We start from the raw sequence: 14,941 nt of genomic DNA, 5'->3' as shown, positions 1-14,941 counted from the left end.
AACCTTTAAACGTTTTTAATATATATAAGAGATATGTTACAGTTTTTTTTTTTCTTTTTTCTTTTTTAAACTTTGATAAAGCTGCAGTATCATGGTTTTCACAGGAACTTCTTGCCCTTTCAAGAACATTCAGAAAAGTATCCACCCATAGATTTAATTATTTCGTAATAAGCATCCTAGGAACTACCAGCACGTTTTACTAACAGTCCACACACCATTGTCATCATCATAAGCATCTTCTACTTTCAATATTTTTTTTCTCGGTTTTTTTTTTGTTCGTTTGTTTTTAAAAAAAGGGGGAGTTTTGGAAGCTTCGTATTAAAGTACAGTGTAAAAACTAGCCTAGCACTAGAATGGAGTCGCCCGTTATTATTTATAGCATGCACCCGCTGTCACCACCACCCCCCAGCCCTCCCTCGGCCGCGGCGCGCTCGCAGCCCGCACCCCCCGGCGGGCGGCGGCCACGGCCACGGCCCCGGCCCCGGCCCCGGCCCCGGCCCCGGCGCGACCGGCCCTGCCCCGGCCGCCGCTCCCCCGGCCCGGCCCGGCCCGGCCCGGCCCGGCTCGGCGCCGGCCCTGCCCCGGCCGCCCCCCGGCCCGCGGCGGCTCTCAGGAGAAGATGCGGATGGCCTGGGTGACGGCGCTGTGGCAGACGGGGCACTGCGGCTCCGTCTTCTCGCAGATGCGGTTGGCGCACTCCATGCAGAAGAGGTTGTGGCCGCAGGGCACCAGCGCCGCGATCACCTCGCTCTCGAAGCAGACCGAGCAGTCGCGGCTGCCCTTCCGCCGCACGCCGGACGACGAGCAGGAGGAGCTGGACGAGGAGCTGGAGGAGGAGGAGGAGGAGGCCGACGAGTCGGAGGGCAGCCCCGGCAGGTGGGAGCCCAGCCCGTTGGCGTACAGCGGGTAGGAGGCGGCCAGCAGCCGCCCGCCGGGGTCGCTGCGCACCCGCCGCGCCAGCGGGTGCTCGGGCCCCGCCGCGCTGCCGTGCAGGGGCGGGGAGAGCCGCGCCGGGGGCGGGGCGCCGCCGCCCCGCCGGGGGCCGCTCACCAGCAGCGCCAGGTTGGCATTGGCGGGCGCGGCGCCCGGGAAGGCGGCGGCGGCGGCGGCGGCGGGCGAGGGCGCGGGCGAGGGGGGCGCGGCGGGGCCGCGCTCGAACTGCGGCCAGATGAGGGCGGCCCCCGGCGGCGGGGCGGGGGCCAGGTCGAAGCCGGGCGGCGAGTCGAAGGGCAGATCGGAGCAGCAGTCCGGGGAGGAGAGGACGTCGGCGCCGCCGCCCCCGCCGTACACGTAGCCGTTGGCGCTGTTGTTGTTGTTGTTGCCGTTGTGGGTGAAGCTCAGCGCCGGGCTCGGGGGGCTGTAGTCGGCCAGGCGGGCGCCGCCGCCCCCCCCGGTGCCGCCCCCGAAGTAGGAGTCGGTGGAGGCGCTGCCCAGCGAGCTGGAGCTGTCGTTGCGGTAGTTGCAGAAGGGCTTGCGGCCCGGGGTGGGCGTGATGCTGGGCGGCGTGGGCTTGCTCCAGAGGCTGCCCGTGCCGTTCAGCTCGAAGCCCACGTCCGTGCCGTTGGCGTGGAAGTCGTTCTCGTCCGTCAGCTCGATGATGCCGCCGGTGCGCATGGCGATGTGCGCCTCGATCTCCTCCCGGGCCCGGTCCACGTTCTCGGGCATGCCCGTCACCTCGAAGACCGGCTCCTTGTCCCGGCTCGGGGTCACGATGTAGGTGTGCGTCTGCTGCTGGATGCGCTTGATGGTGGCCCCCTTGGGCCCCACGACCAAGCCCACCACGCGATAAGGCACCCGCACCTGGATGGTGGTTTGGCCGGGCAGGTTCGGCGGGCCGGGGACGGTGCCGTTCAGGGCCGTGTTCTTGTTCCGCGAGGCTCGGATCATGGAGAAGTGCTCGGCCGCCGAGATGATCTCCCTGCGGGCCATGGCCACATCTTCCTTTCTGCCCGTCACAACAAAGAGCGGCTCCTCCCCGCGAACCGGGGTCTTGATGTAGGTGTTGGTCTTTGCCCGCAGAGCTTTGATTTTACAACCTGGGAACGAGATGCGGGAGATGGAGGGCGAAGGGGAGGGGGAGGAAGGGGAGGTGGTGGGGGAGAACCGGTTACAACCCATTATTTGGATGCAGCTAGGGAGGGGAAAAAAAAACACACCCACCCGAAACACTTTGCCCCCTGCCCCAGGTGATCGCTGGCATCTCGTCCAGGAGCCCCAGTCACGGTGTAAAGTCATGCCAGCCCACAGCCCTGGCACACGCCCAAAGGCATCGCAAGTGGCCACCGACACATCTGCCAGGCAAACTGCCCCGAAACTACCAGCGTGCAGTGCACAGGAACGGCAACAAAAAAAGGAGCGTGCAGAAAAACTGCACGACCAGAAAAAAAAGAAAATAAAATGCAAGCAGCCCTAACAAACCAACACACCCGCCAGTCCACATTCCTGCTCAGCACTTTCCTTTCGGAAAAATAAAATCAGTTCTTAAGAAGGTGAGGAGCAGCGGCTGTACCGAATGAGGCACATTCCCCACTGCGGATGCTTTATTCCAATCCCATTGTTCCACTTCCCCACTCCATTTCTCTTCCTTAAAAATAATCCACGATTTCTAACTTCGGGGGGAAAAAAAAAAAGGCACCGAGGCTCCCATTTTCTTCCCGTTTCCTCTTGCAAATCTAACTTTTGCAGCCGGAGGAAAGGAGCAATTTTTATTATTTTCGTGATTTTTTTTGCCCCCCTCCCGGCAGCTGAAAGTGCATCGCGAAACTGATGCATAACGCTCCTCGGAAACATCACGTTTGCTGCACTTTCTTTGTCTGGGGGAAGCCGGCACTGGCCACCACAGTAGGGCTGCAGTTTTCATGGGAATGGCCAGTGTCGCATCTGAGCCGCACGCCCGGCAGCGCGGAGGGGAGACCCGCTCACCCACACCCCCTCGCATGCAGTCACCCACCTTGTCTCCCCACTATCTCAGCGACATGCTCCGAGCTGGGCACCGGGACGCATTCAGTCATGTTCACGCTCTTTTTCCGAGGCTCGCTGTCGTAAATGGAGCCCGTCTCGTCGTTGTCCAGCCCCAGCAGGGAGAGCTGATCCAGGGCGATCTGAAGGGCTCTTTGGTCATCCAGGGTCTCTCCCCCTCCACCACCACCACCACCGCCGCCGCCGCCGCCGCTCCCGTTCCTCTCCATGTCTGCAAAAAGCGAGCTAGGCATAGTCCCTGTGTGTGTTGCACCCTCCTCCTGCACTCGGCTCAGTAGTAAAAGATCAGACACAAAGGAAAACCCAAGGCAGATGGCCAGCAGGAGAGAAGGAAAGGGAGGGTGGGCGACTGCTGGAGACCGGGGAGTTGTTGCCTTTTGCTTGTATATTTTGTATCTTTTTTGCTTTTTTTTTTCCTCCTCTCAGTGCAATCCGGTTTATAAGATGTTCTCAGGACCCCCCCCACGACTCCCCCCCGGAGGTTTTTTTTTTTTTCCTTTTTTTTTTTTTTTTGTCGGCTGGGGGTGGGGTGGGGGGGTGGGAAGAGGATAGCGAGAGGAGCTCCGATGGCTTCCCCCCCTCGAGTTCCTCGCCGGCCACAATGCCAAGCGGCGGCAGCGTTTCTTTAAGGAGCCCCTCCCAGGCTCCACTCCACTCACTCAGCGTTTTTTTTTCCTCCTCTCCCCTCCTCTGTCTGAGGCACTGCTGCAGCCAGACGGCTCTGGAGAGGCGGGCGGAGGCAGGCAGGGAGGGAGGCAGGGAGGGAGGGGAGGGGGGGCCGCGCCGGGCGCCGCAGCGTAAGCGGCGATCGCTGACAGCCCCGCGCCGCCGCCGCCATCGCTGCGCGCGCCCATTGGCCGGGCGCGGCGCGGAGGGGCCGGCGCTGACCCCCGCACCCCCCCGCACCCCGGCCCGGCTCCGCTCTTTGTTGTCGGGTGCGGAACAATACCGGACCCCGGCGCTTGTTTGCGATCCCCCGGCCGGGCGTGCGCCTATTGTCCGCCGGCTGCCCGTCTCCTCGCCGTCCGTGTATTGTCCCTCCCCGCCCTCTCGAAAGCAGGCCCTCTCCCGGCCGCCGGCCGCCAGCCGGTGGCGGGGCTTGGGCTTTTTTCTGGGTGGTGGGGTTTTTTTTTTGGCGGGGGATGCGCGCCGAGATGGGCGGCCACCGCGGTCCTTTGTGTGCTGCCCGCCTCGGAAGGAGCGCGCTGCCGCTCGCCGGCACCGGAGACCCCCGCACGCCGCCTGCCAGGCGGCGGGCAGCGACCGGAGCCGGCCGGGCGACCCTCCCGGCCGCCAAACGGACCGCCGCTGCCTGCCGGGCTTCGCGCCCCGGGGCAGCCGCCCCTCAGGAGACCCTGCGGGCGGCGACGGACCGCCCGGCCCGCGGAGCCCCCCGCCGGCTCCCGCGCAGACTCCCCCGCTGCCGGCGCGCGCCCTGCGCCTGCGCACCCCTCCCCCCGCACTGCGCCCGCGCGGGGCCGCGGCCGGGGCTGACGGGATCCGCCGCCCGCTCGGCCCGGCCCGGCTCCCTCCGCGGGGAGGGCGGGTCTTTGCGCCGCTCGCAGGGCGTGCCGACACGGGGACCCTCTCCCCGGGGCTCCCCGCCTCCGGGAGTGCCCCGCGGCGGGGCAGAGCCGCCCCCCTCGAGGGGAGGCCGGGAGCCCGGGGCAGGCGACTGCCCCCAGCCGCGGACTCCTGAGAAGCGGGCAGGCAGCGTTTGCGGGCCCGGGGGCTGCGGTCGCGGAGGCGCCTCCTGGTCCTCCCTGGAGGCCCTGCGGCCGAGAGGCCCCGGCGGGCGCGGGCAGCGCCCTGCGGGGGGCAGCACCTGGAGGGGGAGCCGCGCCCCCCGCGCCTGCCCCGGCAGTGCTGCGGGCTCGGTGCATCCCGGGCGCTGTGGAGGTGGCGGCAGTTACTGAAGCGCTACCGTGTGTCAGGCTGCACGGGCCGTGAAGCCCAGCCTTTGTCCTCCGCCACCCGCCTGCTAGGCTGGCCTACCTGGGGATCGAGCGGGGTGACACCTGTGACTTACAGTCTGCAGCGTGACTGACAAATACTGTGCTCCCCGGCTTCCCTTTGCTTGCAACTTGCAATCTCCATGTTCTGTTTTGTAAGAGTCTGAAGGGGAAGAAGGCATCGCGCGTAAATGTTCCAGCATAATTTCACCAACACCTGTCTCTTTTTTGGACCTTGCATGACCAAATCACTTTCTTTCACCTCTCTGCCACCACAGGACCCGTCAACCAGTAAAAACGGCTTTTTCACCAAGTACCCTGCCACAAAAACCCTCCTTCAGTCTGGTGAATAGACATGAAAGCATCCTCACCATTCTCATAAAACCACCACCATCGCATTTCTCCAGCTTTTCTCCATATATCTATAAGCACCCACATTTACTTAGTCCTTGCCAGCTGTCAGGTACAAAAGAGTGACTTCTTACTTCAGAGAAAGCAAATACTAACTAATTGTTTTCCAGTACCAAGTTTGACAGGGACAGACATTTACAAGTGCACACGGATCTGTTTAGCCAGCTGCCTGTACAAACAAGTGTAACAAGTCACAGGTAATTGTTTACATGCAGTGTTTATTGCAAATTACTGTCACTTCCTCAGGATGTTTGCATGTTTTATAACAAAGCTCCAGTGGATTGTTTTCTAGCAAGGTTATACACTGGTGATGTGCTTTCCTAAGTGCTTAGCTTGCCCCATCAACTAAAGAAATTCTGTAGTTTCATATTTAAAAGATTACTTATTTTACAAATTTACACTTTACTTCCATAGGCAGCAGTGATGGTTTCCATAGGGAGGAAACAAGAGATTACTTGTAATGCTCAAGGATCCAGAAGGCTCTTAACTATTTTCAGCATTGAGCATCTTTTTTTAAACAGAGAAAAAGCAGATGGACAGAACCTTTGACAGCAATAAAAATAACACTCTTTATTATTAAATAAAATAAAAATGAAAAGTCTGCTTCTTTGCAGTCTCTTTAACTCAAGGACTCTAAAATCTTTGAGACAGAAAATAACTGTACCCATTTACTAGATAGGGGCAGGACAGGATAGAGATGAGGGAAAAACATGCCAACATAGAGGGTTATTGTTGTTGAAGTCCAACAGTGAGGGGCATAAATACTGAAACACGAAGATAAGAGGAGAGTGGTTGGGTTGTGCTTGGATTTTACCTGTTTGCTATTTTGTTTATTCTCCTGACTTATATTATCCCCTTTTTCCTCCGTCCCCCTTCCCACCCCAACCGCTTAAACTCTGATTGTGTTTCTGCCCAAGGTCACTATACTGTACTGAACATCCATGTACTGACTAAGGAGAAAAAGGAAAACATGTTACCTTCAGGTTTATGTTCCTCTATAGGAAAAATTTTCTCAAAGCAAGATTCTATGCAGATCTAGCTTTATTTTTTAATGTTAAGCTAGAAGCTCTAATTAAAAATGTTTAAAATGCATTTCAGAATAAGCATGATACTTTCCAGGGGCAGGGGGAGAAGGAGATGCATTTCTGGGAGACTAAGCGTGCACTGGTGCTTCAAGCCTCCCATGAATCCTGTGGAATGGTCCAACACCTTGAGGGCTATTGCTTTTTTACTATTTTAGAAAACATTGAAGAGCAAAGTATGTGTAATAACAACAACAACAACAACAAGTTATACTGATGTACCTTAAAACACGCATGCACCAGCAGCACAGACCCCCTGGGAACACAGAATCTATGCAACAGCGTGCTCGTATGGCAACAAGCAATGCACACAAGATTCATATGAATTACTTACTCCACAGAAGTATTTCTTCAGAATAACCTAATCAGATCTAAATTAAAGTGTTAACTATCTACATAACTCCCTTCATTCCATAAAACCTTGAAACATATGCAGAATTATAGTCAACTCCATCTCTGGGGGAGAGACCAACCATCTACCTACCAATTTCCAGCAACTTAACAAAAGCAGGAAGGGAGGATATATTACAGGCCAATACAGGACTCATTGCAGGAGGAGTGTAATTCTCAGTCCTTTTAGGTTCTCTCTGTTATCATTTCCCATTTGTGACAGAGGTAATAAAACTTCCTTCCTCCAACCTTTATTTAATTAAAGTGCAAGGTCTTTGGGGCAGTGAGATTACTGTGTATATACATACAGCACCTAGCATGAAGAGGTCATGAGTTAATCTGAGGCCTTTACATGCTACTCTAAATACAAAGCATTAGCAATAATAAGAATAGGAGATAATTTTCATTTAGAATAGATGGGACCTATGTTTTCAATGTATCATCACAAAGAATAAATTACATGCATTTCAGGGAATAACTAAATTAAGGGCCAAGGAAAAGTATTTCATAGGAGAGACTTGCTAATCCACTCCATCCCAGTTGCTTACACTTAAGGACACTACTGCCAACTATTACAGCATTTACTGTAAAATTCTTATTTGCCATAATCTTACAAAATAATGTCCCAAAACCCACAGGCCAGATCATCAATAAGATTAGGAATATAGTTTATTCTGAGACAGTGCATGTGATTACTGTGGTAACATACCCAAATTAACCTTTTGCATGTGCAATAAACTGCAATTAGCAATCTGCAGACAAATGACAAGCTCCTTCCTTTCCTGTCATACATAGCAATATACAAGCCAGATTTCCTATTGAATCCCATATTAACCTACATTCAGTGGCAGTGAAGTCTCAGAGCACCATGTCAGAATTTATCATCTTTCAATGATGTTAGCTCCACCTCTTGACAGTTCTAGACAAGCTGTTTATAAACAACTCATCCAGAATCTGAACAACTGCAGCTGAAAATGTTTATTATTTTTCCACCAGTTGTTTCAACCGCTTTGGACGCTTCATACCAAGGGATGGGCAGAGCTCTCAAAACAGTATGGTTGTGTTAATAAACGACAAGAAATAAAATGGAGATGGACTAGTGAGTGGCTTTGTGATACCTCTCCGAAATGGAAGGAGGCTCAGGGGTAGGGAAGCTGCAGGAGTGCCTCTTTCCCTTGTGATAAGGAATGTCACATCAAAAAATACAAACGGGGAGATGATGTTGATGATTTTCCCCACATGCGCTTTCATCCCTGTAATTCTACACCTTTCCCTGTTATAGAATTCATTTGCAAAATATTTTTTTAAAAACAAAGATCTTCTGGGACAACTTCTGAAAAGCAATTTTGCCGCAAACCAGAAAAAGTCTCAGACCTTTAACAGTCACAATCAGTCCCTGAAAAATGTTGATACAGTACTGTAAACTTACAGCAGTTGCTAATGGCTTTATTAAACTAAAATGCTTGTTTCCAGTGTATTAAAATAAAAAAGATTTTTTAATAGGCATCACATACTGTACTTCCTTCATATGCGTTTGACATGAGTGATTAGTGTGTGCATGTGTGTAGGGGATGAACTGCCTTACAAGAATGCAGTTTTGTTTAACAAGACTGATGGGAGGCAATTCAAAAAGCATAAAGATGCCTTTATAATAAATCAGAACTAACCAGCCAGATCGCCTGCCCACTTTAAAACTCTCCACCTGGATTGCGAGTGGCCTCCTTCATTTACTGTTCCATTCTGCCTCTCACTTACGAACAAGGGTTATCGCACAATATATCTGAATTAAATGGCGTTTAACAGCCGTGCCGACCAGAGTTCAAAAATGAAAATCACTTCTGCCTTTCCTTTGCCCTCACATTATGTGTTTAGAGTCCAGCCTTCCAGGCTGCTCCTGTGTGCAGCGCTCTCAGTGGAGTGCCCCTCTGTGCACGGCTGTGGGATTGGAGCTCTTTGTTACCATGGCCCTTGGGCCAGTATTCGGTTTGTGATGCAGCACTGGCGTCTCAAGTCTGTAAAGCACCTATCACACTCGTGGGCACTGTCTATTAAACAGTGGCTAGATTAAAAAAAAATAAAATATTTATATCTGTGTGTTTAGACTGAGCTAGATAACCCATAGGTCTGTAAGGTAGCTCATAACCTTGAGTCTTCTTTCATCAGTTTTAATCTCTGAAATAGTAAATTATGATTAAATTTTAATTTAATCTCTGAAATAATTAATTATAATTATGGTCATAAAACATGTACAACCTTTGCTTCCTGTCTCCTCCATCCCTCCCCCCCTACTCAGTGCTGCTACAAGAAGGAAGAGAAAATAATTGTCCCTTTAATGCTAATTGTTTATAAACTCCTTTGTACGGAGACTATATTTACATACAATGCCTAGGCAAAATCTAGGCACAAATGCAATACTCATAATAAATGCCTTGTATTATTGCAAGGCATAATAAATGCCTTGCAATACTCACAGAATTGCCTTGTAGGTTGAAGTTCAGCATATAAATACACATGGGAAAAGATTAGGTTTTAATTGATAAGTATTAATCATCATTCATTTCTGTCTCTGCAGGAAGCGTAATGTTAAAACATCTAGTTAATATACTGTATAATGGATAACCTTGAGGCAGTAGGTCTTGCATCTGTCTCTATCGAAGAAAAAATGTCAACATCAGCCTTTGTTGTAGCAAAATACCCTGACATCTGAATGGAGTTGCTGCTGCTAGAAAATTGACTGTCTCCAGTGCAATCCTTCCTAACCTGGGTCTGGTACCTAACCTAGAGATGAGGCCAAATTAAAAATCTTTATCTGCGCACACCTGTACTTATGAATGTTTGAAATCTGGTCTGGGTCAGAACGCTGTGTTTGCGGTGCATCGCCGCTCTGAACAAACACATTTCTCACGTGATGCTCTCATTGCAACCACAAAGCATTAGCACTCACAAGAGCATCACTGAAGATACTCGGGCTGTTCATTGAGAACAAAGCCATTAATGATTAATACTATGGTAGGAGAAAATGTAGCAGTATGTCCTGGCAGCTGAAATGTGGCAATGTCTGTCCTACGTGCAAAAGACTCACGAATACCTTTAGCTCTTCTTACATAAGAAGGTTCTTATTAACTCTGTGGGAAGAAGAATCAAACAAATTCCCCAAATCAAAGGAAAGTGAAGGAGATTTTCACATCTAAAACTGGATATATACAATACATCTCTCTCTGACTGACCCAGCAGATGCAGAGATGCATTTACGTATCACAGACATTACTGTCCGAGCAGATGCTGCAAAGTTGTCACAGACACAGACGCTTACTGTCCCCACAGATCTGTATTTTGGGAGAGAATTTTCGTACCACAGACACTACTGTCCCTACAGAACCACATCTGCTGGCAGAGTTATTGTTTCACGTACTCTTCTGCCTCCAGCAGATGTGAGAGACTGCCAGGACGACAGGCATTTCTGTCACAGCAAATCTCCATCTACAGGGAATTAAATTGTAGCTTAAACTACTGTTCATCTGGAGCCTTTAGTGTGGACAATACTGACAGGGAGAAAGCAACATAAACCAATGAAAATATAATGCTGGGCACCTAGAACATCACCATTAACTCTGTCTAAATATGGCACTCAGCAGTGCTGTGTTTGGGGATGTGTCAGGAGAAAAATAATTACTTGCACCCTCCTCCCACCCTGCCTTTAACAAGTATTTGTTCTGAGAAACATTTGAAGGAAAAAGTGTCTGATGCCACTTTCATATAATAGATCCAAGAAAGCACAAGTCATTTATGACTACCAAGTTGACAACCTTAATGCCCTGGGCATTAGGGCACCTAGCATGTGTGCTAGGTCATTTTCAGCTTGCTTTTGAAGAGATGCATCCAGTTTTGCTGGAGGCGTTTTGCATGAAAAGTTTCAGAGTTTAACACCAGAAGATTTGATCCCCGGTTCTAGAGGCCCGAGAGCAGAAATAAAGGGGAGGGGTTTGTTTTTAACCCCTTTAATTTGGGCCTTCATCTTTTGCGACTCCGTATCATCTCCTCTCAGATTCAGGGTTCAACAGCAGCAGCCATCAGTGGGAGTTTTGCTCCTGTGCAGCCGGGCTGCCAAGCAGGACCTTTCCAAACAGGAGGAAGAAAATCTTGGGCCTGTGCTAAGACATGACTATGGCTAGACTTTCCCTCTGGAGTGAACTCAGCCTAAGGCCCATACCAGAGCATGTACTTACATATAAATAATATGTATGGTATGTGAGCCTGGACTTGAGAGCTGTCTTGGGCCTTCGTTTGCCTGAGTAGATGTATCCTTTATGATTTGGTACCGGAGAGAGAAAACCTCCCCTGGTAATTCTGCAGTAATGTAAACCCTACTTGAAGAAACACCATCTAACTTTGGAATTCCCCTGTGGGGAGTCTGGGCATTTATCTTTATCTGAAGCATCAAGAGCTGTCCATTGGCAAAGGCAGGACACGCAAATTCCCAGAGTAATAATCTGATACAGCACAGCAAAACCTATATCCTTGGAGCAGATTGTGGGAAAGCATCAAGATTTTGGTTGCTCTGCCAAAGCAAACAAGATGTTTCAAGCCCCATCATCTGCTCTGCAGTTCACACCCTTCCAGTGCTATCTTTTTCAGATGCCATGCCACACTGGTTAGTGGCAATGGTGTTGTCATGTGTGACTCATTCCATTTTACTGGAAATTAGAAAACCACATGCTGCACTGAAGAACTGCTTATTTATGTAGTCATATCATCTCAGAGAGCACTCCTCCTGCCATTATTTGTATACAGATTCTTTCATCCAGAATTTTGGAAATACAGCTCTTAACCAGGGTTCATTCAGAGGACAAATTAATCAATAGCACATTGCTCTTTCCAGGGCCTGTTGAGCCCTTCGTAGTTTCCAGTGCCACCCTGAAAAAGCAAATGGTATTTTAGAAGAGAGTATCTTCGTCATTACAGGGTGTGTGGGAAACAAAACAGAACAGATAGCAGTGGAATTGGAATTGTGTTAGCAGAAGAGTCTGTCACGTATTTATTTGAGCCTTGGGCAGGTGAATTTCACCCACAAGGAAAAAACATAGACTACTTTTGTCTGTTTTTATGGAGTGCCTTTATAAAGCCTCGTCAAATATTTCCTGAACAGATCACAATGCTACATTTGCCCTAGTGATTAATGCTCAGTATGAGTGATGAACTGGCATATTCAGGACAACAACAAAAAAATGCTAAAAGATGTCAACAGTGCATTCTTTCTGTGGAATAAGAATTACCAGATAAAAACATTAATGGTTTTAAATAATATTTTATGGTGACAACAAATCAAGCTGGCTAAACTTTGTTTTGAGTTCTGAAGCACAGGTCTAGAATTATGTGTGTTCCAAAGAACTTAATTTCCTAGATCATGAGTTTTTCTAGCCTTTATAAAAATCCATGTTACCAAAGCAGCAGCACTAGGATCAAAAGTTAGATTTGATTGTGTGTTGACAGGCAAAGGCTGACCTCTACAGATTCCTAGACTAAGAGATTGCCTTACCCTCTACAGATACAGATAAATCCACTCTTATCTTTAGATGAAGAAACTGTTAAGATTCAGGCACCACACGTTTATGAAGAAAGAAAATAGAAACGTGAGCTATTCTTTTTTAAAAGGTTACCATAGCTTAAACATTCCTGAAAATATTTATATTCATAACAGACTAGACCTTCTGAAATGGTCTCGCCTAGGATTTGGTCTTTGACATTCTCAGCAATCCTGTTGACTTCAGCTGGATCACATGGCTGCCACGGAAAGCAGAATTTAGCAAGGAAAAGGAAAAGACACAAAGTAGTTAAAGACCATTTGGAAGAAGACGCTTGCTTTCAACGTTACTGACTATCCCTCAGGACCCAAATTAGAGTTCTGTTATATTTTAAAGCATTGCTTTCAAGCTTGCTGGAAGTGTCAGACAATTTGAATAGATCTCCATTTTAATTTCCAATCTAGCAATATGGAACAGCTGCCATAACTTTGTGCAACGTGGCAAATTCGACATCCTCATTCCTCAAATGGCAATCATCAAGAAGGGACTCTGAAAAAAGCATAATATGCTTCCACTTTTACTGCCTTTTAGTAACTCCCAGTCAAAATTTTACTTTAGATAAGGAACCCAGACCCTCAATTGTACTTTTAACTTGCACTGTCTACAACAGGAAGCAAAGGTGTTGGGGGAAAGTTGATGGGATTTCTAAAACTCTCTCTCCTACTTCCAGCCAGTCAGCTGGAGGTTAGTTTACATCTTTCTGGCTTATGCATCATGCTCAGTGTTAAAGGCTCCCAGTCAGGACTTCCCCCACAGCTGTACTGGGAAGATGTAATGGAGCAAGCCACAGCTCAGCCTCACCAGATCTGCCTTGTCAAAGCCTCCCCGGCTTCTACAGCTCTGGCAGCCAGGGGTGAGAGTATGAACTGAAGTGTGTCACCCTCATGCTTTTCCTGCTTCCTAGCAGAAAGAAAATGTTGAAAGGAAGATGGAAATAACAATTATTATGTTCTTAAGTTTTTGTATTTCAGACCATGTTAACTCAAGAGGGAGAACTGAATCCAGATGAAAAGCACTTCGGGATTCAGATGAAAAACCTTAGCGCTGTGCCCCACTCTGGGACTGTCGAGACAAGGACAAAGGCAGCTCGGCCATACTCAAGGGAATTTGTGTGTATGAGATGAGGTACATTTCTGAGCACAACCTTATGTTACATGTAGCTTGAGAAGGAGTATCTCTTTTTTTAGAGTGCTGTAGCATTGATGAGTTGGTCCTGTTACAGGAACAATGCCCCATCTAGCTCACATTTTGTATTCATTCACAGATTATACATTGTGTGCACTTAGATGAAGCTACCTCCCACTCTTCTCCTTACTTCTGAATAGAAGACTCAAAGGAGTTTTGAGACCTATCGCCCCACAGCATGATGTCACCAGTGCACGGAGTAAGAAGCACCACCAACATCCAGCAGAGATACTGTTGCTCCAAGATGGACTATTTGTTGCTGTACAAATAAAACACAATTAAAAAGCCTCCGGCATGGCTGATTTCAATTGCTAAATTAACATCTCCGTTTTCATTTCTGCAACACATCTCTACTACTGAGTTTGTGGTTTCTTGCCTTCCACATGATACAACCAGCTTCCGACCCTGAGATTCCTCCCTTCTATAGTCTACATTTCTCATGAAACTCAGTCTCCAAGAATGAAACCCACTCTCACTAATCTGTTTTCTGTTACCAGTATACTAACAGGTACATTTATATATTGGGAAGGACACACATCAGGGTAGCATGGATGTCTCTTACTGGAGTTTGCCTCTAGAAGTTACCATTAGAAACACAGAACGCAGAACAGAAAAATTAAGGTCAGCATTTTCCAAATAGGCTCCAACTTTGGATGTCTAACTTGATACCATTTCCAGTCAATAATTTCTTCACAAAATCAGATTCCATCCCACCCTCTACCACACAGTTAACTAGATCCCAGGTCCCATTACTCCCTTTCATATTTTCACTACAATTCCTGCCAGTGTAACTTGTGGACACTGGTGGCACAAACACATGAACTTCACCTGGCAATGAGTGATTCTCTCTCAGCCTGAGTGCATGCCAAGAAGACCCTAATCTGCTCAAGAAATTATAAGCCGTGCAGCTATTTGCACTGAAACCCCTGCAGAAACAGCCCTCCCCCACTTCCTTCTCTGCTAGCTTGCTCTAACAGCAGGCAGACATAAGTGAAAGGAAAAACAATGAGAAAGGAAACTTGGGAGGGACAGGTTAGAAGCAGAAGGAAGAAGCAAAAGGTCTGACTCTGCAGACCGTATTCATGATGAAAAGCATTTGCACAAATAACCTAATTGCATTCAGTGGGACTGCCGGGCTGAGTAAAAGTGCTACGAGTGCAAGCGACAATTGCAGAGGCAGGAAACAAGTAGGAAGAGAAAGAAAAAGGAAGCCCCACATGAATCAGACACCTGCACAGAAGGGAGCAGTCTCATACACCCCAGGAAAAACAAATCAACCAAAACGCTAACTGCCTTTGAGTTATTGCAGAAATATTTATAGAGCCTTTCCCGACCTCTGCCTCGCTTCCTGGCAGGCGAC

At 49.1% G+C, this 14,941-nt stretch overlaps 1 protein-coding gene across 2 annotated transcripts; it reads right to left on the bottom strand.

The window, feature by feature from the left end:
• Positions 1–508: 508 nt before the first annotated feature.
• On the bottom strand, positions 509–4,129 carry MEX3B (mex-3 RNA binding family member B). 2 transcript variants are annotated; one of them, XM_075506168.1, is made up of 3 exons: positions 3,639–4,129; positions 2,951–3,190; positions 509–2,036 (listed from the first exon to the last, which is right to left on the bottom strand). In XM_075506168.1, the coding sequence occupies exons 2-3, from the start codon at positions 3,186–3,188 to the stop codon at positions 610–612; spliced, it is 1,665 nt and encodes a 554-aa protein (XP_075362283.1). In that variant the 5' UTR covers positions 3,189–3,190; positions 3,639–4,129; the 3' UTR covers positions 509–609. The 2 variants fall into 2 exon arrangements, with proteins under 2 accessions (XP_075362283.1, XP_075362284.1); XM_075506169.1 differs by lacking the exon at positions 3,639–4,129 and having other exon boundaries at positions 2,951–3,616.
• Positions 4,130–14,941: the final 10,812 nt, after the last annotated feature.

The sequence above is a fragment of the Mycteria americana genome, chromosome 6, assembly GCF_035582795.1.
Source record: "Mycteria americana isolate JAX WOST 10 ecotype Jacksonville Zoo and Gardens chromosome 6, USCA_MyAme_1.0, whole genome shotgun sequence".
Lineage (NCBI taxonomy): Eukaryota > Metazoa > Chordata > Aves > Ciconiiformes > Ciconiidae > Mycteria > Mycteria americana.
Note: the sequence above shows the minus strand (reverse complement) of the source record. Positions and strands in the feature narration are given on the sequence as shown.